This window comes from Salarias fasciatus, chromosome 8 (genome assembly GCF_902148845.1).
Source record: "Salarias fasciatus chromosome 8, fSalaFa1.1, whole genome shotgun sequence".
In the NCBI taxonomy this organism is placed as follows: Eukaryota; Metazoa; Chordata; class Actinopteri; order Blenniiformes; family Blenniidae; genus Salarias; species Salarias fasciatus.
Window position 1 is genome coordinate 940637 of NC_043752.1, and position 22154 is coordinate 962790.

At 48.7% G+C, this 22154-nt stretch overlaps 4 protein-coding genes across 8 annotated transcripts; 1 reads left to right on the forward strand and 3 right to left on the reverse strand.

Moving 5' to 3' along the window:
- Window positions 1-544: 544 nt before the first annotated feature.
- On the reverse strand, window positions 545-4771 carry prph2a (peripherin 2a (retinal degeneration, slow)). The gene is made up of 3 exons (XM_030097991.1): window positions 4115-4771; window positions 2454-2700; window positions 545-807 (listed from the first exon to the last, which is right to left on the reverse strand). The coding sequence occupies exons 1-3, from the start codon at window positions 4693-4695 to the stop codon at window positions 604-606; spliced, it is 1032 nt and encodes a 343-aa protein (XP_029953851.1). The 5' UTR covers window positions 4696-4771; the 3' UTR covers window positions 545-603.
- A 2335-nt stretch (window positions 4772-7106) lies between these two features.
- On the reverse strand, window positions 7107-8263 carry tbcc (tubulin folding cofactor C). The gene has a single exon (XM_030097992.1). The coding sequence runs from the start codon at window positions 8249-8251 to the stop codon at window positions 7226-7228; it is 1026 nt and encodes a 341-aa protein (XP_029953852.1). The 5' UTR covers window positions 8252-8263; the 3' UTR covers window positions 7107-7225.
- Window positions 8264-8270: 7 nt separating this feature from the next.
- Window positions 8271-21722, reverse strand: LOC115393139 (CASP-like protein 4A1). 4 transcript variants are annotated; one of them, XR_003931925.1, is made up of 6 exons: window positions 21550-21722; window positions 19841-20842; window positions 19548-19658; window positions 19353-19469; window positions 18740-19280; window positions 8271-8363 (listed from the first exon to the last, which is right to left on the reverse strand). XR_003931925.1 is itself a non-coding variant. In XM_030097990.1 (6 exons), exons 1-6 carry the CDS (start codon window positions 21557-21559, stop codon window positions 19252-19254), a joined length of 1215 nt encoding a protein of 404 aa, XP_029953850.1. In that variant the 5' UTR covers window positions 21560-21722; the 3' UTR covers window positions 17872-19251. The 4 variants fall into 4 exon arrangements, 2 of the variants coding, with proteins under 2 accessions (XP_029953850.1, XP_029953849.1); XR_003931924.1 differs by lacking the exon at window positions 8271-8363 and adding an exon at window positions 17872-18258; XM_030097990.1 differs by lacking the exon at window positions 8271-8363 and having other exon boundaries at window positions 17872-19280; window positions 19841-19942; window positions 19997-20842.
- On the forward strand, window positions 9835-16737 carry bicral (BICRA like chromatin remodeling complex associated protein). Of its 2 annotated transcripts, XM_030097986.1 has the most exons (13): window positions 9835-9962; window positions 11831-11895; window positions 12010-12055; window positions 12314-12362; window positions 12482-12547; window positions 12857-14122; window positions 14212-14233; window positions 14343-14383; window positions 14491-14528; window positions 14614-14759; window positions 14840-14934; window positions 15010-15112; window positions 15195-16737. In XM_030097986.1, the coding sequence occupies exons 3-13, from the start codon at window positions 12015-12017 to the stop codon at window positions 15647-15649; spliced, it is 2322 nt and encodes a 773-aa protein (XP_029953846.1). In that variant the 5' UTR covers window positions 9835-9962; window positions 11831-11895; window positions 12010-12014; the 3' UTR covers window positions 15650-16737. The 2 variants fall into 2 exon arrangements, with proteins under 2 accessions (XP_029953846.1, XP_029953848.1); XM_030097988.1 differs by lacking the exon at window positions 9835-9962 and having other exon boundaries at window positions 11164-11895.
- Window positions 21723-22154: the final 432 nt, after the last annotated feature.

A 22154-nucleotide genomic window follows, 5' to 3' on the forward strand; every position in this document is an offset into this window, starting at 1 on the left:
GACGCTGGACGCTGGACCGCGGCTATCAGAAGCAGAGTGTGGGGTTCGTTGATTTGGCTTTGTCTATGTACAGGAGCAGCTACGGGCCGAAACACGGCCGGGACGTTCTGTTTTTCAACGACTTCTCAGCTTAACGAGTGAAACAGACCGCCGGGCCTCCCGCCTCACCCTCCCCCGGTGAAACCTTCAACCAGTGAAATCAATTTGGAATCCTTTGCAAGGCGTGGCTGTTTGAATCGACGGGACTGGGAGGCTGGAACGTTAAATGGCTCATTGGCAGTTGATGTCTCAACGTTGTTAATTTCACCCTAAATCTCTTTAAAAAAAAACCAAACCAAAACAAAACAAGAACATTCTGTGAAGTGAACTTGGAGCTTGAGGTGGATTTCTCGGGTTAACTCTTCCTACTCGTTATCGCTCTATTCGGGGTCGTACGGGGCTTTTACCCCAGGAGTCCTGGTGATGAGTCCTTTCGAAATGCGCTGGGTGGGACGGGGCTACAAAACAAACGTTGGTACAAAAAGAAAGCGGTGGCCTCCTCACACGTCCCCCTCCACTCCTGGGCAGGTGGGAGCGGCGCCAGTTTTTTCAAGAGGGTTCAGCTCAGCTCTCCGCGGCCGCCGCCTCGCCGCCCTCCTCCACCTTGGTGCCTTTGCCCATGGACTTCATTTTGGCCATGATGTCGGTGAAGGTCTCCTTGACGGTCTTCTCCAGGATCCAGCCCTCGCTCTCGCTCTCCGGGTCCTCCGGGTTGGCCAGGGTGGACAGGGAGCTGTCCACGTACTGCAGACCCACGGTCACGGCAGTCTGGAGGAGGACAGACAGATGAGAGTCTCTGTATCACCACGGGACCACAGAACCACAGAACCACAGGACCACAGGACCACAGGACCACAGAACCACGGGACCACGGGACCACGGGACCACGGGACCACAGAACCACAGGACCACGGGACCACGGGACCACGGGACCACGGGACCACAGGACCACAGGACCACGGGACAGAACAGAGACAGAAAACCACACGAACCAGATAAAGTTCAGTTTCAGTGCAGCTCTCTGTGTTCTGGTCTGCTCATGCTGATCCAGACTGGAATGTTTCAGTACACTGAAGATGGGTGAAGGTAAAACCCCTGAGAAAATAATTCATACGCTGGAAATGCAAAAGTGCCACCTTCAAAATAAATGACTACGGCCTCCATCATGTGCTCGGATTCTGATTTCTCTGATAACCCCTCGCTGACCCCTAACGGGTCGGTCTGTGGTTGATTAAACCCTAAACCTTTGTTTGTATCTCACACTAATTGCACTAATTAAAAAGAATTACTTTGTTTGGAAAAACGCTGTTCAAGTAAAGTTATTAATATATTGAGAAAAACGATTTCATATAACAAACACTATACGGTGATGCTGAACACATGAAGATCACAAGTGTGAGTGTTTCTGCTCATGATGTGTAAACGAAGTACAATGTGAAAGAAAAGCATGCTAATTAAAAGACAGTTACGCAAATTTAAGAAAATAAACAGCCCTAATCTTTATAGGGTGAAGATATCTTCTCTCTGACACCACCTCCGCCGGTGGAGACGGCTGAAGATCAGATCAGGCTCCAGGAACTGAGTCCGTCATTGCTGCTTCCAGTAGGTTGACCTATGACCCCTTCCCTGAGCCCGCTATCTGTGTCAGTGCAGAGACGCTTGCATAACTGCTGGGGAATCTGTGGATTTGTCTGCTGGATTTCTGGGGCATAATGGTTCTCTTCGCCGGCTCCTGGAGGAGGAACGGGAACTCGGTCTGCGATCTGCTCGGAGCGATCCCGGGAAGTTTGGCCTCCAAAACAGCAGCAGATGCCGAGGAGAGAGTTGCGGGGAGAAAACATGCCATGTGGCAGCGGCAGCCAGGATTACCCTTTGGGTCTCAGCGGCAGGTGAGATGCCGCCGGTAAGCCGCACACCCGTGCACGCCAAAGGTGGCACAAGGTAGTCGGCAGTAGGGCAGGACGGAGATATTTAGGTAAAGAGGATCGACTTGTTTGGGACGGAGATGCAGTAAGTGGATAGTGGCGGTATTGGGAGGGTGGAGCGTGCGCAGGATTGGAGTGGAAAGTCAGGAGAGCCTAAATGGGATGCCAAATGGGTCAAGGCTGTGCAGGCCCTTCTGTTGAGGCTCATCTTTCACATGTTTTACTGAGCTCACTGGCTTTGTGAAAGGCTGCTTTGCAACTTCATGACTCAATAAATGCCCATTAAAGGAATCTGTTTTACTCATTTCTAGATTTAATAAATATTTGTCTATCTGTCAAAAGATCTGAGTTTGTGTTAATGCAGTATTTCTGTCAGTATTGGCTCTATAGTTAGTTCATGTGTGGACTCCTGGTGGGAATAAAACAGTGGTTTTCTACTAAAACCAAGCACTGTTCATCATCGTCGTCAAGCTTGTGTTGGACTCTGACCTCCAGGACGACGACCAGCACCACCAGCGCGCCGATGGTGTTCATCATGCCCCCGTAGTAGGACAGCAGGGCGTCGCGGCAGCCGCGCCGCCACACGTTGAGCTCCTCGGTGTAGTGGTCGTAGCTGTAGTGGGCCGAGTTGTTGGTCATCTGGAACTGGATGCAGGGCCTCGGGGAGCTGGGGTTGCAGCAGCTGAACGGGACGCCGTCCATCAGGTACTGGCCGTCCACGTTGCTCCCGATGCGGCTGAGGAGGATGAGGCAGGGTCATGTCAGGGTCATGTCACGATGGGTTGGAGGGGACGGCTGAATGAGATTAAAGGTCACGGACCAGTTCTTCTATATTTGAGTCAGAAGTGGCCTCTGAAGTAGAAATAGCATATTTTATGATTGGCCTTCACTCATCCCAAAATAACTGCCTTGTTTTGAGGTCATGTTCATAGATGGTGTCAAAATTCACAACAGAATGTAGCTTAACGAAATGTTGAATCATCAGTACTGAATTTAGCATCTCTGCAAGAAGAGAGCTACTCACAAGCAGTAATCCCAACAAAACCAGATGCAACCGCCTGCATCAAGCATTCCGACAGGAAATACATCATTATCGCCTCTAAATTCCCCTTCTGATCACTTCAGCGAGACAAGACTGGTTATGATTATGACCGCTAACTGGTTTGGATGATCTGCAAATGTGTGGAGTCAATAAGGCGTAAACGACTGCGACAGGAGGAGAGGCAGCAACCCAATTGGGCATATTTGGGTCAGCATTCAGTCTGAGAAGCAGATTCCAGTCACAGGTCAGTGGAAAGACGATTTTAATTGGATCAGAAGAGGGGTCAAAGGTGAATCAGTAATGTCCTTAAAACATCTAATGAAAGCAGCACATTCTATGAAAGAAATTGAAATATATATATAGCCTTATAGTCTAGAAGTCATTATTAACTACAGTGTTAGTATTCAAGGTGACATTCAGCCCATTCAGTGAAAGATGTTAATTATTTAAAGAGTCTTATTATATTTAGAGTCTTGTTATTTGAAATACACTAATACATACAATGCCTAACGTCAGGGCTGTAACTGTTAAAGAAATCAGACTGCTAGGCCTTTTTCCAGGGGAGTGATGGTCTTGGAGTGAAGCCAGGATGTCTGCTGATTGAACTGGACACTGATTCTTGAAGGACGTGGCTCAGTAATCCTGCAGATTAAACACTAATGATGCCTCGGTGCTCAAAACTGCCCTCTTTGTTTACTCGGTTTTGTGATATTAGTTACAAAAAAGCCCAAATGCACTGAATAAAAAGATCCCACAAAGCTGAAGAATATCTCCTTGATCTCGCTTGTGTTCATTTCACTGCATCTCTTTGACCTTTGTTTTTACTGCTCCTAATGACTAACCCCCTCCCTTCATAAACTTATCAGGGAACTTCCAACACCCCCTGCTCGCCAGTACATCACCTCTGTAACCTTCAGCTGTTCGGCAATAGTAATCCTCAGTGGGAGAAAGTAAATAATTCACCTGCTGTGACCTCCCGTCACCTAAAATCCACTTATACTGACCCCTAAAACACCCCAGTCCAAGTGCACCCTCACTCAATGACAACCCACGGTTTGCTTTAGCCCTTACATGAAATGTCATGAAACACTCAACTTTCTCGACTTACTCTCTGACTTCCTTTGCACTGAAGTCCAGGTAGCGGTTGCTGACCCACTGGATCTCAAACCAATCTCTAAAGTTGTCATTTCCGCAGCAGCGGAACTCCATCTGCATCAGGTCCAGGGTCCTCTTCATGTAGCAGCGTCCCGGCGTGTCCGTGTCCTTGTAGTACCTCATGCCATTCCTCAGGCCCTCGGCCAGGGTGAACTGCATCGGGATGTTCATCAGGAAGCACAGCAGTGCCGTCAGCAGCAGCAGGACGTTGAAGCCCACGCAGAAAACCAAGAAGGTCTTCAGCATGGGCTTCCACTTCGCAAACTTGGTCGGGTCCAGGGAGTCGTAGCAGACTTTGCCTCCGAAGGCGTTGATGCCACAAGTTATTAGGCCCATGAATATAAGTAGGTTGGGCAGAAAGTGGCTCTCATTGTTGTCCATCAGTTCTGAGCGCTTTCGCAGCTCGATCTTGAAGAACAGGCCCATGCTGAAGACCAGCACTCCAGCCATCACTGCAAACCAGTACATGAACCACACAGTCTGGGCGAGCTTCACTCGCTTTTTCAGATCAAACTTGACCAGCATCAAAGCCATTGTTCAACCTGGGATGTCTCCTGGGCGGGAAGAGAAGAGGCAGATTATGACCGTATATCGGAAGAGTTCCCAAAAATCCCAGTTTTAGCAAAACGTTCCAGGTTCCGCCGAACTACAGTTCCTGTTTTCCTGTCTCTTAGATATCGCCGAGTCCTCTGGCTGGTCCAATCGGACGGGAGAGTCAGCTCAGCCTGTAATCCATCCCACAGCAAACGAGCAGAGATGAAGGAGTCAGGAGGACCCCGGAGCTGCACTGGAGCCTTAATTCTTCAAGGTTTTCTCCTTTCCCATTGTGCCAGAAATGTCAAAGACTTCAGTTTACCCAACTTTGGTTGTTTTTTTTCCACCTCAGCACACAGGTGAGGCTAATGGCGATGCTCTGTTCTCCAGGAGAGGTGCAGGATTGCTGAGGATCCTCATGATTAAACTCAAAGTTGCAGTACGTCATGCTAAGCCCCCATAAGCAGCCTGATCCAATTTACAGAAATCCCTCCACACAAGATGAGCCTGATCATAAGCCGCTGCTAGAGGCCATAATTGGTTTGAACGCTCACGTGGTCACGGCCGCCCCGATCGAACGGCAAAGAGCCGCAGGAAGGCAAAGATCATGGTCATGAAAGTTGAGCTAATAATGGACCATACACATTCACAGGTGCGGGGTCTGCGAGTTCAACCCCAAACCGGACGTCTTCACTCTGGAGTAAACAGTTTGAGCTAAGACAGCCACAGTCGCCCATTGACAGAAACAGAAGCACTTCCAGACGCAGAAAAGCCCGGCGAGGATGAAATGGGTCAAACTTAAGACAGAATAAAACATGAGGCCACGTATCGACATTAACATGAGATGGTTGCAGAAAACCTCGTGGTCCAGTTAAAGCACGGCAGCACTTGTACTAACCTACTTCCTGTCACTCGATATCTTGGCATTTATTATCAGCGCAGTGTGCGGTACAAACGCGAGCCAGACTCTGTGGCTGAATGGCTTCTTTTCTCAGTCCTGGTGGCCGAACATGAGAGCTGCAGAGCCGAGTGTTTGCCAAATGCAATTAAAACAATTACTGCACAGCTTCCTTGTCCTCGTTTCACAGAACGGTGCATCCAGTGACTCTTTGTAGCTTTAATGATTCTCAGCAACGGCAATGGAGACGAGCAAAATTCACTTTATATTTCTGCATTAGGAAAAAACGAAGGCATGGTTTTATGATATAATCAAGCCAAATATAATTTAGTCTGTGTGCCTCGCCTCTACTGCCATGATACAATAATGTTTTGTTCAATCTGCTGTTTTTCACCTTTTGTCATCGATTCATTGAGCTTTTAGCATTAACTATAAATGAATGTGCACATTTATATGGAAAATACTCAGTTATGAGGATGTATTCTACATTATTCATTTTAATATACTTGAATGGATTCAGATGCTGAAAGCTACATTACAGTATATCCCTGCATCGTATTTTGTGTATAGTTCTGAGTAAATTTAAACGTACGTCTGGTCTGATGAAGTAATGTCCCGTTTTATTGCAATTTATGAATTTTACATTGCTTCCAACTAGACAAAAACATAATTTCTATCATTGTTATTTCTGATGATGAACAGAAATCATTCCTGAAATTTATGTTCACTATTTTTTCGGCAGGTGGTTTCAAAGATGTAGTTCCTTCCTGCAAAATTAGCCCCAGGCATAGATTATGAGTGTTATCCTATATAGACTGTTGAAAAATGATAGCTTAAATCAGTGATAACATTCTTAAGAAAATAATTATCAAACAAAAATACAAAAAATTAAAGTACATCTCTTAATATCATTTTCGTTTTGGGAAATTGTTCAGCTATAAACAAATGCAAATATCAACTCTGAAGACGTGCTGTCATTTAGAACATACATTTTCAGAATTATGTGGTTTTTGAAAATGAATTTTACTCCAGTTTATTCATTCATGACATTCAGAAACAATGTTCAAGGAACTTTGTCTTGCCGATATGAATGTGAAACCTTCAACACATAAGTGATAAATTAGATCCCACTGAAAAATAAACTGGAATATTCTTTGTGAATTTTCTCAAACCTGTCATTCATTGAGATGGCGGAACAGCTCCTGATATTTCACAGTTGCATCCCCCAGATTACCTCTACTGAATGCTGCGCATTCCCTCCTCATGCTGCAGTGAACACACAGCCTGGCATGAACATAAAAAGCTGAACATGAAGTTTACCCCAAGGCTATTCTGAATTCATCCACCATAAATTTCAGTAAACAACTGTTTCCAAATTCATTTTTGAGACTACAAACCTCAAAAAAATTAAACTCCTTTATAGCAGAAACAGTGATCACACCATTATGTGAGGTACATTTAATTTATTTCAGCACAAATGTCACAATTATTTCAGGTACTTCAACATTTTTAATCCAATACATTTGTGCAACTTCAGTCGTTAACGTCGATGGCGATATTGGTGTGCATCCAGATTAAATACTGTTGATCTGACGCTTTGATTTACGTCTCAGTTAAACTATCAGGGTGTCCCTAAGTGTCCCAGTTCTTCCTTCTGTCTTCATCTGGGATGACAGTCCAATTTGGCGACGGCACTCCTGCAGCGAGCCAGTTGAAGTCATCCACCTGGCTCCAGTTATTCCTCTGCCTGTCCAGCCCAGACACGGCGAAGTCCTCCTCCAGGGTGGGGTAGGACCAGGTGAAGGGGGCGAAGCCCACTCCGTGGCAGTCCTCGATGATGGCCCGGCTGGTGACGTGCAGGTACACCTGCGTGTCCGTGGTGTTGTGGGTCCGCAGCTGCTGACAGGGGAAAGCCAGGGTGCTGTTCCTGCACTGATCGATGAAGACCGAACTGGACACCGGGCCACAGAGGATCTCACAGCCGTCGATGTGCTTGAGGTGGAGGGTGCTGGGGGAGCCGAACAGGCGGACCTTGCAGTTAGTCAGATGAGTCAGCAGGACGTCTTGTTTCTGGATCTCCTCTGCTGTCTTGGTGACACAGTCATTGCTGATGTTGGAGAAGCCACACTGTGCAGACGCCGCTGCAGCTCTGTCTACCTCCGTGCTGCCTGCCTCTGCGGGGGATGGAGCTGCGTCTTCAGCCTGAACGGGGACCTTATCCGCTGCTTTGGTTCGAGTTCTGAAGGCGAACTTCTTCTTGGGCAGGAACTCCTCTCTGCTCGCCGTGAGGGAGGCTTGCAGTTTCTGCAGAGCCGCCTGAGCCTTCTTCAGGTCGTACGGGTTTAAAAACAGTAAATTATCGTTCAGGAACTTCTGCAGCTGCGCGGTTCTGGTCGTGGCCTCCTCCAGGTTCTGGGTCACGGTGGTCCGGTCCGCCCCGGAGCAGCCGGACAGCAGCTCCTCGATGGACGCCAGCTCGCTGTAGAAAGTGCTAAAAAAGTACTTGTTCTCCTCGGACACGGCGCGGCTCTCATTCGCTTCTTTCCTCCGCTCGGCATCTTCTATCCTCGCCTGGTGCCGCTTCTGGAGTCGCTCCTGCATTTTAACGGCACCACTTTCGAGGGTGAACACATTCGCTGCCTCCGCTGACGGATCCATGTTGTAAACGCGGAAGTGTTTCTTCTTCATGGGTTCAACGGACTGAAAGATAAATGTTTTCCGCCACCTGCTGCAGGGGAGGCGAACAGCAGGAAGTGCACCTGGACGCTGACTGGAATTAAAAAACAAACAAAAAAAAAAGAAAACAAAACGTTGAACTTTTAACATTTTCTATAAATAAAATAAAATAAAATAAAATAAAATAAAATAAAATAAAATAAAATAAAATAAAATAAAATATTAAAAGTGCCCCTATATGTCCAGGACCTTCAAAGTAGAAAAATCAGTGACTAAAAACACAATTTTGTTTATCCAACTAATTAACCTGGAAATGTTCAACATGCTTTTGTTCCCTTTTTGACAAAGTTCCTGTTTCTGTTCTCATTAAGCCTGTTGAAAAAAACTTTTTGTTGGTTTTTACAAATTATTGATTGTTAATGGTTTCCCATTCATATTGATATTTATGAAACCTGTAACCTTAGAAGTGGAATACAACTGAGCTGCATATTTGGAATTTTTACATTCCAGTGCAGTGGTGGTCCGGGTTAAAGGAGTTGCCTTGTTTTTGTTGCATGTTTGATGTTCAGCAGGGTACTGCTGTGGTTCCCAGCAGGCCCTGTGACCTGTGACAGCCCACTGCTGCCAGTATGTGCTAACTATGAATAACATTAAATCTTTCATAAAGACTTATAAAGTCTGTGAGAAAAAGTAATTTCTTTTTAAATGCAATCTGTAGTTCTTTTCAGATGTTGTTAGGATCATTGTTTAATGGGTGATTATTTTAGATCAGGTGTATTAAACATAAGGCCTGTGGTCCAAAATTGGCCAATAAGTGACTAAAATTCGGCCCACCAAACCACCAAGCAAATTGTAATAATTTCAAAGAAATCACTGACTTTTTCAAAACAATATTTTCAGGAGTAGTTGACACAACAACACAGCACTAAGACCAGAGCTGAGATGTTGGTGATGCTGCCATGAAAGTTAGCTAATGAGCATTAGCCAGAAAGCCGTGCTGTCAGGGTCAGTTTGGAAAAACATGCATAATGCTGACTGTATTTTGCAACACAAAGTATTATTCAAATCAGTTTCCTTTATATCGAGATTGTAGCCATTTTAGATGTAAAAATATCTGCATTTTTGTCATGTGTACTTTGCATTTAAGCTTAAATTTAAAGGTTGTTATGATACTGTTTTGTTGTTCTATCTAACTCCAGCTGTAATTGGTCTGTATATAAAAGGTGTTTGATGCCGTTTGCTCATTTTCCGGTTCCATTGTTGCTAAGAGATTTAAAGTCATGTGGTCATTTCATATTTGTCACAGATCTTACTTTAGTTGGATCAGAATTTGTTTTTCAGATGTGTATTTAATAATTAATGACATTCTTATACCACTCAAGCAGAAACTTAACTTTTCTCCTACCTGAGCCACAACAAGGTGTGGCTCCCTCCCCTGGCCCGCCCCCCTTGTTGTGGGTAATGATTAATTCTAATAATATTTACCTGTAATTCACGGGCATGGTGAAGGGGGAAAATAAATGGTGTGAATTAAGAGTGTTTAATGTCGCGGTTTGTGCGCTCTCCCGGCTGAAATGAACGGGGCGGCGGGTTCGCCTCTGAGGACTGCTGGATTCGGTGTGTGCGCTGCCCCGACGACCCGTGCGGCGATGGCGAGGAAACCCCGTAGACAAGGCACTGCTTTTTCATGACGGTGAGTTTCCCTTTGAGTGTATTATAATTTTGTGATAAAAATTTCAAGGAAAAAACACACACAGCCTCCTTCCTCCCTTCCTTCAGGGAGGGAAGAGAGTCTGAGCGGAGAGAAAAATCTATCCGAGACAGAACAGGGACACTGAGAAAATATATGAGTGGGAGAGGGAGAAGAAGGAGGAGGAGGAGAAGGAGGGGGAGCAAATTAAAAGTTGCCAAATGGAGATATTGGGTTTCAAGAGGAGTGAGACAGGAGTAAAAAAAGGGTTTGCCTCTTCGAGTCGTCTTTATGTTATGCTAATCGGGATAAATATTTATGGCTCGGCGCGGTTTTCTCCTTTCGCCCTTTCGGCGTTTTCTCGCCGTCGCTGTTTTTTTCAGCCGCACGCGTCGTCGACACCGCGGCTAGCTAACCCAGCACAGGCCGGCGGGGAGAAGGGTCAGCCCGCGGCGACATGGCGCCCGCTCCGGACCGGGAGTCACGGAGGAGAGAAAGCCCCGGATCCGAGCGCCTCGCCCCGGGTACATCCGCGCTGAGGCGACCCGTTTCTCTCGCCTCCACGCCGAGGACAAATGAAGCCTTCCCCCCCGACGGAGGAGAGGGGAGAGCTGCGCGTCTGCGTCGTCCGCTCCTGCTCGAATGCGATTATCTTTCTGTCGATTCGGTCTATTTTTGGAAATAAAACTCGCAGCAGGCTGAACATCGCCCGTCCTTTCCCTTCTCTCTCTGTTTGTATTATTCAGCCATGACCCGGCGGAGGCACCGCGGCAGCCCGGGCAGCGGGACTAGCTTCCGCCGAGCCGCCCATGCTAGGGCGGACCTCCGACGTTCAGGGCATTTTTTAGCTCTAAATCCTTCACTCTTTCCAAAAAGACGACTGTATTGAATCGAAAGCGATGATGATTAGTGTTTTTATTCAAAACCAGACGAAATACCCGATTGTTTTGTTTTGTTTTTAACGCGTAGTTTACTCCGTTTTTCAGGTTTAACCTGATTAAACGTTTGATTTTGTCGCGTTTCTGTCCAGTTATCGTCAAGGCAGTGGGGTTTTCTTTGTTCTCGGCTGAATCAACAGTCCAGTAGCTCACCTGATTTGTTTTTTTTTTAATAAAATGCCATTTAATCGTATACTTGTGTTTAAGAATGTTCTTTCCTATAAACTTTTTAAGCACAGCGCAGCCTCCAGCTCGTAGTGGAACGGAATATAAGCTGTAGTTGAGGTTATTCAGTTTAATTCCAGCGTCTCTCTGGTTGTTTTCTGGTGCAGAAAGTCTTTGTTCTCTCTGAATCAAAGATGGAGGCTGAGCCTGGCTCTGCTCGACAGGCAGCCTGCAGCACGAACAGCCATTTTGTAGCAGGAATACACAACAAAGAAGGCTCCCTGCACACAAACAACAACCACCACCCCAGCCTCACACGATCCCGATCCACACGTATTCCAACAGTTTCTCAGCATGTGCTTCGTGTTGCATGAACAAAAACTTAATGGCAACATTTTACAAATTCATACTATAACACACCATCACCGATCTGACTGTTTTCATCCAGGTTAAATTGTAGGCAACGTTTAACCAACACATACTGTAATGCAACAACCTCTGGCTGGAGTCATTTACAGCTGAATGCCCATTTTCACTGTGCAGACACAAAGGGCTGCCAATGTGGAACGGCAGAGGAGTGTAAATGGGTGGGAATGAAGGCCATGCTGCCCTTATGCACTGGATTACACCCCCGACACACACACACACACACACACACACTCTTCCACACCCCTATTTCACACGCTCATCTATTTTCTGTGTCACATTCCTCACACTCCTCCATCTCCTCGTTTTGCAGTATCTCTAAACTAGTTTCTCGCCCCGCAGCCCAGACCTCCAACAGGAAAGAAAGGGTGTTAAATGACTGAATTCATGCTTCCTGCTGGAAATCTGTGAGTGTAGCACACTCCCGCAGCAAACATTCAAAGAATCACGACAGCAGAGTGAACTCAGACAGAGCCGCACCTTTCTATGTCCTCAACTGCTATTCCTTCATACTTTTTCAGGTGTCATGGATGATGAGGACGATCGCCGTCTTCTGGATATATTAGGGTAAAAAGAAAGAATGAAATACCCAACACAAATAAACAGCATGAGTTCAACAGTTCATTTAAGTCCGACAACATCAACATTTCTCCTTTTTGAATTCAAACATCTGCAAACATGATTGCTGTTTTGTTAAACTCTGGAATGAAATATTCCTTTTTTCACAGCTGATTAGACACATAAGTATTTTCCACTAAATTCTCACAGTCATGAGGACACATAAGTGTGCTACACCCTTTAAAGTCTTTTCTTTCCCCTCGTCAGAGATGTGGACGCACTCAATGATTACCTCCACGGCAGCAACAGCAAGTCTGTGAGTGAAGCGACTCCTGCTTGTTTCACTAGCTTCCCACCTACACATCAACCTGGTTCATATATTAATCCCGCTGACTTCAGTACGTTTGAATTCTCGTTGTTTTTCCACCCATGCAGATTGAAGAGGATGATGTGACAAATGCAGCTTATGGGTCAGACGGATCGTTTTTTGCAAATGACACAGTGAGTGGACTGATGATTACCTGGATGCGACCGGAACATAAGCAGATTAGAGCCTCCGATTGGAGATTTGCTTATTGATGATGGCTTAGTTTTTGAGCACAGTGTTTTCCCAGGCTTTTCAGAGGATTGGAGTAGAAGTGTCATTTTCGTGGTTTGCTCAGTGTCCAGTCACATGAAACTTTAGAAAGCTATGTCAAGCTGAAATTTCTCCTCTACATCAGTAGTAACAAATGCTTAAACTCATTTTTGTATATTTTCTTCTTTTGGGAAACGTCCTGCTCACTTCCTTCTTGTGATGTATTCCATCAGACCAGCTCCAACACCGGCCTCAAGGATGGCTCTTCTACGATGGAGGAATTTGGAGACGATGCAGCCGAGGCAGGCCTCCAGCTGTCTGGCAGCCTCTCATTTATCGAGGACGAGCTGGGGTCTGGGACCTCCCCGGGCGGGGTGGACCTGGGCGGCGAGGACCAGCCCTTCGACATCCTGCAGAAGTCCCTCATGGAGGCGGACATCACGGAGCAGACGCTGGCCCAGGAGGCCCTGCTGGACTCCCAGCCCGCCCCCACACTGGTGCAGGCCCCCGTCCCCTTCTCCTCCCAGCTGGTTTCTGGGGGTTACGGAGGCGGCGTGGGTGTCGTCACCACGGCGACGGCCGCCTTCCCTGCAGGCCAGCTCCTGCAAGGAATGTCTCCACTGCCCAACGGCTCCACCCAGCACATCCAGGTGCTGGGCTCGTTCGGAGCGACCGGCAGCGTGATGACTCTGAGCAACCTGGAAAGGACTCCTCAGATCGTGCTGAGGCCGGGGGTGTCCGTCGCTCCGACGGGGACGGTGACTGCAGGGCAGGTGTTTGCCCCCACCCAGGGGCAAGTTGGCTTGCCCTTCAAAAATATCCCCCTTCAAAACATCATCATCCAGAGAGGCCCGGGAGGAACGCAGACCCTGGTCAGACCAATCCAGCCCAAACCCCTTCAGACCGGAGCTCAGACTGTCTACAGCCTCGGTCTCCAGCCCACCCCCACCACCATGGCTAACGTAGTGAACGCCACCGCCGCCCCTCCGGGTGGACAGTACGCGGCCAATGGCTCCATCGTGGTGCAGCCGCCCTCAGAGCCGCAGCAGCAGCCGAACGTGGCGCCCGGACAGTTCCTGCTCCCCGGGTCACTGGCGCTCACTCCGTCCAGCGCCGTCCCCAACGGCCCCGCCGAGCCCGGCTCCGGCGCCCTGATCGCCGGTCAGAGCGCCGTGCAGATCGTCGCGGGGCAGAACTTCGCCACGCCCGCCGGCGGTCAGCTCATCCTGAACCAGGGAATCGTGAGCGGGGGTCAGGTCGGAGGGGGCGCGGCGCAGGCGTGGACCGGAGTGTCCTGTGCGAGCTCCGTCCCCGTTCAGACGCCCAGCGCGCCCGGGCGCCTGACTCTGGTCGGGCCGGCGGCGGTCGGGATCGGCAGTCAGGGCCAAGTGTCTGCCAGTCCTGTGCAGCGCCTGCTGGTGACGCAAACTCCAAACTGCACTTCTCTGTCACCGCTACCGGGTAGTGTGATGCAGGAACAGCAGCAGGACTACAAACAGGTGTGGATACTGACCCATCATTTTTACTGCATTATTCACTTTGACCTGACCTCTAACTATATTCTTCTGATTTTGTTTCCTCACCTCAGGCACATCTCAGCAACATCCACGGTAAGAAATGCTTGTATGCATTTGTGTGATAGTTTTTTTATGTATTTTCTGTCTGAGTGCATTCTGCTGTAAGTTGATCTAATTGCTTTATTTGGATGATTTTCCTAAGTAATGAAAACCATGCCACCAGCTGCAGCACTGAATTCTGAGGTATGTTCAGAATTTCTTTCACTTGTTTGAGTAAATTTTATCACAGTGGAAGCAGACAGGAAATATCCCAGTGGAATTATTCTCACTTTGCACTCTTTCCTGCACAGAAGAGGCCCGTCGCTCAGCCACTCACAAGAGCAGAAATGTGAGTCTTCTTTAAATATTCACGTCTGTCCAGTTTGGTGACGCGCTCCAGATGAATAAACTCATAACTTCTGTTAATTTAAAAGGATCCTACAACAGGTGCGAAGGGATCACGCTGCAGTTCAGAACCCGGATCGATGCCAGTTTCGGTCGATTGACGACGCGCTGGAAAGACTGCTGCCTTATCACGTGTTCCAGGGAGCGCCGCCCAGCCAGGACGAGTTCTCACAGGGTACAGACCGGAGACACGCCCACATTCACGGGCCAATCAGAGAGTAGCTCCGCGTCACACTGTTGTTTCCTGACTTTCAGTGGACGAGGAATTCGAGGCGGTTGCAGCCCAGGTGCTGAGTCGGACTCACGCCATGGTGAACAAATACCGGCGGCTCCTCATGGTGGAGTCCGAGGTGAGGCGAGTGCATGGGCGAGTGTCGGGTAAAAACGGGCAGCGGACTGACCGGTTTCCTCTCCTGGCCCCGCAGCGTTCCAGTCCGTCGTCGGAAATCGTGATGATCGACAGGACCTTCAACCAGGAGGAGCGTGGCAACCTGACCCAAGACAAGCGCATGGTGCTGGTGGATCCAGGTACCGAGACACGAGCCGCAGCCAAACCTGTGTTCGGGTGAGGATTTGTTTTGCAGTTATTTTTCTTCTTCTGTTTTCGCAGACAGCTTCTTGGAGGACTTCTGCTGTGGGATGAAGTCCAAACTCTTCCAGGACCCTCCTCCTCCTCCTCCTCCTCCTCAGGCGGCGTCTGGCTGTCATTGGCCTCGATCAGAACAAGACTCCTCAGAGTCTCCGTACAGGACAGACCCCCAGCCCGGGTACGGAGACCCCGGAGGGGGCGGGGGCGGGGAGACGGGCTCAGCAGAGAGACCCCACAAACCATATCTAGAAACCAAGAGCGCTCTGGAGCTGAAGCGCTCCCAGCAGCAGTACGGACCCGGCAGCCTCCCCCAGGGGAAACCCTCCAGCTTCGCGGCGGCGCTGGGGGGGCAGACGCACTACCAGGGCTCCCCCAGCCCCACGCGGCCCCCCTACACACCCCAGCTGGGCTCGCCGCCCCACTCGGACACCGACTCTGCCCTGGAGGCCGCCGTCAACAGCATCCTGGAATGTTAAGACCGACGCTCCGGATCGATGGTTCCTGTTTCCTGCTTGTAACGCTGTGTGCAGAGAGGTCCACTCTTCCTCCAGCTCTCCGACGCTCGTCACACGCAGTCATGTAGCATGTATGTAGTTTTCTCGGGGGTCGTCGGGTGGGGGTGGGGGGGGGTGGGGGGTTGAACAGAAGCACTTGCAGTTACCTGTAAAGATCCGGGAATGTGTGCAATGCCCACGGACTGACAGATTCTAAATGTCGTTTTATATGTTTTCACCTTATTTTCAAACTGCAGCTGGGCTCTGGAGGAAGAGTTTTCCTCTCTTGACACTCGAGTTATCGATCAGTGCCAGTTTGACCTCCCGCTCCTCACACCGGGCGGGGGAGGAGGGACGAGGTGGCGACTCTGTGCCTATCGGAGGTTTTATATGGAAGTGTTTACATGAAGAAGATCTATTCAAAAAATATCATTTCACTCATTTTCTGTTTGTACAGTATGTTAAAGGAGACCTGTTTCGCACATTTTCACGAGTCTTTAAATAGTTCTAAATGTTCTCACTCGGCCCGCTGAGGGACACCACTCAGTCCTGGTAATTTGACACCAGCCCCGTCATCCTTTCAGCTGTCAGAAGAAGGAGCAGTTACTTTAACCTCATCACTTCAAGTCAGACGGTTCAGGTCTCCTTTAAGATGCCTGCTGCGTCACGGCTGTAGACTTCCTGTCGGATAGAAACACTTTCACTCGGACTAGTTGCACTAAAGACGTTTCATCTGGCGTCACGACTTCAGTGAGTTTGAGGCTGAACTGAACTTGAATGTTTGGAACAAAACCAAAACCTGTCTGCCTGCAACAAGGACGACCTCCTTCCACGACACTAGAAATCATCACACACGTCACATAAACACACTTTTCCAGCTCAAGTCACGTTTTCTTTACTTTTTTTTTTATACCTTAAAGGTATGCAAGTCCCGACAGACAGGACAGATGCTGATCCAGACCACTGAGTTTGTGTCAGTGGAGCTAAAAATCCTCAGATTGAGGAAAATATGTTAGAATAAATCTTTTCATTTAGATTTTTTTTCAGTTTTTGAATAAAAAAAAAAAAAAGACTTCCTGTTTTGAGGTGTTGAAATGCTGAAACGGGACGATCGCTGTTCGTCTGCCTTCTGCATATTGTTCTACATCCATATCTGTATGATTTACATTCTGTGTGTGTGTGTGTGTGTGTGTGTGTGTGTGTTGCTCTGCATTCACACACACTGACCAGTGACTGTAATGTACCTGGACTGTTGGAGACAGAGGTGGGCGCTCCTGATCCGTCCAGATTTGGGGGTCTGATGCCAGCTGGCTGCGGGCAAAGGCAGGACAATCTCTCTCACACACACACACACTCACACACTCACACACACTCTCTCTCTCTCTCTCTCCTGGGAGCAGCAGCACCCGCCTCTGCCTCACGTCCATCTTTTCAAGCATCGCTCACTCTTCATGTTCTCATCAGCACAACCAAAACTGACCTGAGAGACCGGTCCGGTCCGGTCCAGTCCGGCCCGGTCCGGAATCCAGCTGAGATCCAGACCGGCCCCCCGTTTACCACGGCGAATGAATCCCTTCATTGTCAGAGCTAAAACTTTTTACTGTGATAAAACATTTCAATGAAGACTTTCGTCCAAATTGCATTTTGTTTACTTTGGTTTTTTTTTTTTGGAGCAAACGTTGTGAAGACGAGGAATCTTCTGCCAAACCCGACCCGGGACCAGAGCTGAGGCAGGGTCCGTTCTGGACAGAACCAACACGTCTAACAGGCGACCGCAGTCGGCCGAAGGCCTTTTTGAAAGCGGAGAGGAAACTCATTTGTCTGAGTGCCAGCGGCCGCCGCAGCCTTTCCTCCACGCCAGGGGACACTGGGCCGTCTGCAGTGACCAGTGAGGGCCGAGGGAGATTTTCAAGCGGTTTGCTGCAAGATTTTGTGCCTCCATCCACAAAGACGTGTTCTAGGACACAGTGAATCCACATTGTTCTGGATGCATAGAGCGGAGGTCCAGGCCGTCTCTCGCTCTGCCTGCATTTCCACTGTTTCTTGTCCCGTTTGATTTGTACGGTTTGTTGTTTTTTTTGTATAAAAACGAAAAGCTGAACAGAGTATTTATAATTTTTGTATGGAGTACAAAAAAAACTCAAACACGAATGTTGGAAAAAAAAAAAAAAAAAAGAAGTTCTTTTTTATTGTGTTGTGTTAGAAACTGGAGCGGTGCCGTCCGGCCCGGAGCCTCCTTCAGTTCTGAGAGGCTTCACACACTGAAGCATGCATAATCACAGTAAAGAAAAAACCCCAGCCTCTGCCTCCACCGATAGCATCTCTTCACGGACACGGGGATTCCGTGTTGCCCGGCATCACGGCCGCCACAGCCTCACTTTATCACGCTCTGAAATCTGCTGCTTCCCTGTAATCCTGCCTGCTTCTGCACAAAAGGAGCTGAGAAAACCCGGCATAGCAGACTTCAGTCCGGCCAACCCAGAGAGGGGGAGCTGCACGACCCACCGGCGACACCTAGTGGAGGCCGGGGGGCACGGCGGGGCCCGAGCACGCTGGAACCAGAGCCGCGGAGCCTCGCAGAAAACACACAGCTGTTCACAGAAAATGAGAAGAAATCCAGCCGTGATAATGAGTGGAGGCAGAGTTCACCCTGCACAGGTCAGAGGTCAATCAACAGTCAGTTCACCAGACGACGACGTGGAAACTCCACACGGAGCGGAAACGTGGCAATAACACTGACCGAGAGGAAACATCAGCGTGTGGCGGTTTAGAAAAGTTCTGAATTTCTCAAGGATGTGACGAGACCGCTCCAGGCAGGGGTGTCAAACATTTGAGTTCAGGGGTCAGGGGTCACATGTAGCTGGAGTTCATCTTAAAATAGCTCCGTAATAACCTTTAAATTTAATCTTTGATGTTTTTCTTAGACTATGTGATGAAGATGTCCATATTTTCACAAAACCAAACAGCGACCACCAAAAATGACATAATCTGAACAAAATACAGTGAAATGTATAAAAACGTTCTCCTCTGTCTGCCGCTGTCGCGTTTTGCTTTAAAGTTTTCCTAACTCACCCTGACAGCCTGGCTCGGAGCAGCGAGGCGCTTCTCTCTTATGGCAGCAACTCCAGTGTTTGGTCTGCTACTCAAATCTGGTAAAAACAAAAACAAAACAAAAAAAAGTCAATTTTCATCATTTGCTTGGTGGTTTGCCGGGCCAGACTGGAGCCTCTTGTGGGCCGGTTTTGGCCCACGGGCCTCATGTTTGACACCCCAGCCTGAGAGGGTAGGTATACAGTGAGGCTGAGCTCCAGTCACATGACCGTCACGCCACTTTCTCCTGAACAAGACTCCAAACACATTCAAACACGTCCAAAGATTCGTTTTAATGAAATCTCCTGGTTCTTCCAGTGAACCTCTGAGGTCACAGCTTTAATGCCCACTTTCCAAAAACTTCAAATATTTCTTCAGTCTTATCTTCAGAGTTTTTGCCTTATAAATCATGCGCAAATTAAATATTAGGATGATTGATATCTAAAAACAATCTTCCTCCACGGCAGGTTCATAAAGCCTCATTCCTCCGGACGTCAGTGGTATTTCCTCCAGCGGTCCAGCTCTGGAAAACAAAAGTTCAGGATTTGAAGAGGAGTGGGACCCATGGTGTCACAGCGCTGCTCCACACACTCACTGGTATGAGGGTAGGTCCAGATGTAGCTCAGCGTGCAGTATCCCGCCAGCAGCATCCCCACGCCGGCCACGCCCCCTTTCTTCACGTCGATGTACCTGCGGTAGTACCAGCGCCAGCCTGGGCGGCGCAGGGAGAGCAGAGCGTCAGGACGGGGCCTGCTGGGGTTTCTTACTGCGAGACGGCCGCGGCGCTGACCTCTCTGCAGCATCTGGGCGACCTCTGAGGGTCGGCCGGGCGTCCTGCCGGCCAGCCACTCGGGCAGCTCCCTCAGCTTCACCTGTCCCAGACGGCGCCGCGCCACGGCGGCTGGACACGGAAGACAGTCAGCAAACACACCGAGACGGCGAATTATTACTGTAACACACTTTGAGCTGTTGTTTTTATATCAAAAGAGTCTTATAAATAAAGTTTGATTGATCGATAAATTCCTTTAAACTAAACGAACAGTGATGCGGTGGAAACAGCGCGGTCGTGGTTTGAATCCTGACCTTCTGGCTCCTCAGCTGTGTTTGGTTTCTGGGTGTCCAGCTGCAGAGGCTCCGCCCCCACAGGGCCGAGGAGCCGCTGACCGGGGGCCGGGGCCGGGGCCGGGGCCGGGGCCGGGGCCGGGGCCGGGGCCGGGGCCGGGGCCGGGGCCGGGGCCGTAGCGAGGAGCCCCGCCGGGGGGAGTGTGCCTCTCTGAGGACGCGGCTGCTCAGACTTTGGCTCTTGGTTCCCGGTCGGTTCCAGCTGGTCCCGCAGAGTTGCATCCAGCCGGATCCTGCTGCTCAGACTGTCAGCAGATCCAGATCCAGACCCAGACCCAGATCCAGATCCAGGCCGGCGGGTGCCGTGAGCGCGGCCCAGCGTGGCCTTGACGTTCTGGAGGGTAGCGCTCACCGGCGCTCGGCCTCCCGGGTTCAGCCTGACCGTCAGATCCTCCTCACTCACCCAGAACGGGTCTCTTCCGCCTGGTCTGACGCTTCGGTCGTCCACTTTCGTCTTTCTTTCTTTGGACGCCGTCTTCTTTGGTGCATCTTGCCGTTTCGTTTCTGCAGAAACAAACTGCAGACTCTCTTTGTCTGATCGGGTTTTGGTCTGAGAGGCGGTTCTGGGTCTCAGAGGTGAAAATAAAAGCGGTTCTTCAGGAGTTCCTCCTGAGACCCGGCTGGACTTCGCAGCTTCGATCAGTTCTCGGAGACTTGTCTTTTTCTTGGGCGCATCGGGGTGTGGAGGTGGAGACGTGGCGGCCTGCAGCTGATCAGCTGACTTCGGTTTCTTCTTCTTGGTTGATGGAGAGGCGGCGATCAGGGGTGAAGACGGCCGCGGCGTCTCTGAAGGGGACACGGGGACCGTCTGTCCCCTCTCTGCTGGGACGCCTGCAGCCACCGGGGACGACGATCTGGACCCACTGCGTTTGCTCGGAGGGGTTTTGGAGTTCGGGGCTGCTTTGCAGTGCGGCAGGTGAGTTTTCAGCCTTTTGTATGATTTCCCACAGAACGGACAAACCTCTGTGCAGACGAACAAAACCGCCGTTATTTAGATCAAACCATCGACAGACTGTTGACATGAAATAAACAATAGACAGAGAACTCTTTTTATTATCTAAAAAAAAATTGATGTTTGATATCTATCATCAAATCATATGTTCCACAACCTGACCCAAAACTGTTACCATGGAAACACAAAAGATATTTGACCACAACTTTGAGAGGTTACAAATCAAATTAATGTCATTTTCCCCCCGAATGTAATCTGAAGAGGTGTTAATCTTGATTACACTCTTATTTCTGCATGTTTCCTGGGACTGGATCCCTGGACAGGACGTTTTTGAGAAATTGCTTTTAAATGCTGGCACAATTTCTTAAGGTAGAAAATAATTCAAACTTTGCGACAAAAGCAACACTGACTCATTTTGCAGGTTATATCTTAAAAACTCGAATCAAGACTGAACAAAGTAAGACGTGAAAAATACGTGTAATAAATAACAATAACACGTACAACATAGGTTAGTTCTTGCAAAGCAATGACTTCATACAGTCAACTGCACGTTCAAGAATTTCCCATTTATATAACTTACAGGCGTGACCTCCATATTTTGAGGGATGTGCATTAATTTATAATGCACCCGTGCTCACTTGTCAAATAAAAAGACACACACACAGCGTGTGTTTGTTGCTGATGACCCACGTGGGGTCATTTCATTCCTGACACTTACCGGAGCTCATTCTGCTTCATTCAGCCTGATTTCACCGCTCAAGACAAACGTGAGGAAAATTCGGAAAAGAAAACTTATCCGGTTGTCCTTGGTTGGCACATTAATTCTATTTCTGGCTCTTTTAAACACTTTTTGTGCTCTAAGTTGCGATAAGGGGACGTGCAACACCGGGGGCAGAAAGGCCCCCTTCTTTTGGGTGGCGCTTTGGGAGCCTGAGTAGAAATCACTAAACCTTTTATAATTATCGTTCCCATCGCGCAATGTCTAGTTTAACAAACTAAACATTTTTATAACTGATGCTTGGTGCCGAGTAACAATTAATCATTCCGTGTCAACATAGAGTTCCGCTTAGTGGGTGTGGCTCGTCAATTGGTTGTAAGATGAGTCACTTCTACGTACTTCCGGCTTCGCTCGAAATCCCCCCAAATACCGCTTTCTTTCGATTTGAGTCCATTAATACCCCACAAGAAGGAAGATATTTCTTTCAGAATCGCTTTGTAGTTACACATATGTACATATTTTAGAGCCGTTGCTTTGAAAATGTGAGAGAGACATATTAGTCCCCTTCTTAAGATGAGGCGCAGTGCTGGTCTTTAGCTCTTTGC

Bases quoted from the DNA above. Each gene is read 5' to 3' on its own strand.
- tbcc (XM_030097992.1), bottom strand. From the start codon at position 8,251: ATGGATCCGTCAGCGGAGGCAGCGAATGTGTTCACCCTCGAAAGTGGT.
- LOC115393139 (XM_030097989.1), bottom strand. The intron at 19,659-19,840 runs GTCAGGATTCAA...TTCCGTGTCCAG, and splicing joins CACAGCTGAGGAGCCAGAAG to CCGCCGTGGCGCGGCGCCGT. The intron at 19,470-19,547 runs GTCAGCGCCGCG...TGCGCCGCCCAG, and splicing joins CGCCCAGATGCTGCAGAGAG to GCTGGCGCTGGTACTACCGC.
- prph2a (XM_030097991.1), bottom strand. From the start codon at position 4,695: ATGGCTTTGATGCTGGTCAAGTTTGATCTGAAAAAGCGAGTGAAGCTC. The intron at 2,701-4,114 runs GTAAGTCGAGAA...CATCCTCCTCAG, and splicing joins AGTGCAAAGGAAGTCAGAGA to CCGCATCGGGAGCAACGTGG. The intron at 808-2,453 runs GTCAGAGTCCAA...GTCCTCCTCCAG, and splicing joins TGCTGGTCGTCGTCCTGGAG to ACTGCCGTGACCGTGGGTCT.
- bicral (XM_030097986.1), top strand. From the start codon at position 12,015: ATGGATGATGAGGACGATCGCCGTCTTCTGGATATATTAGG. The intron at 12,363-12,481 runs GTGAGTGAAGCG...CCACCCATGCAG, and splicing joins ACGGCAGCAACAGCAAGTCT to ATTGAAGAGGATGATGTGAC. The intron at 14,760-14,839 runs GTACAGACCGGA...CCTGACTTTCAG, and splicing joins CCAGGACGAGTTCTCACAGG to TGGACGAGGAATTCGAGGCG.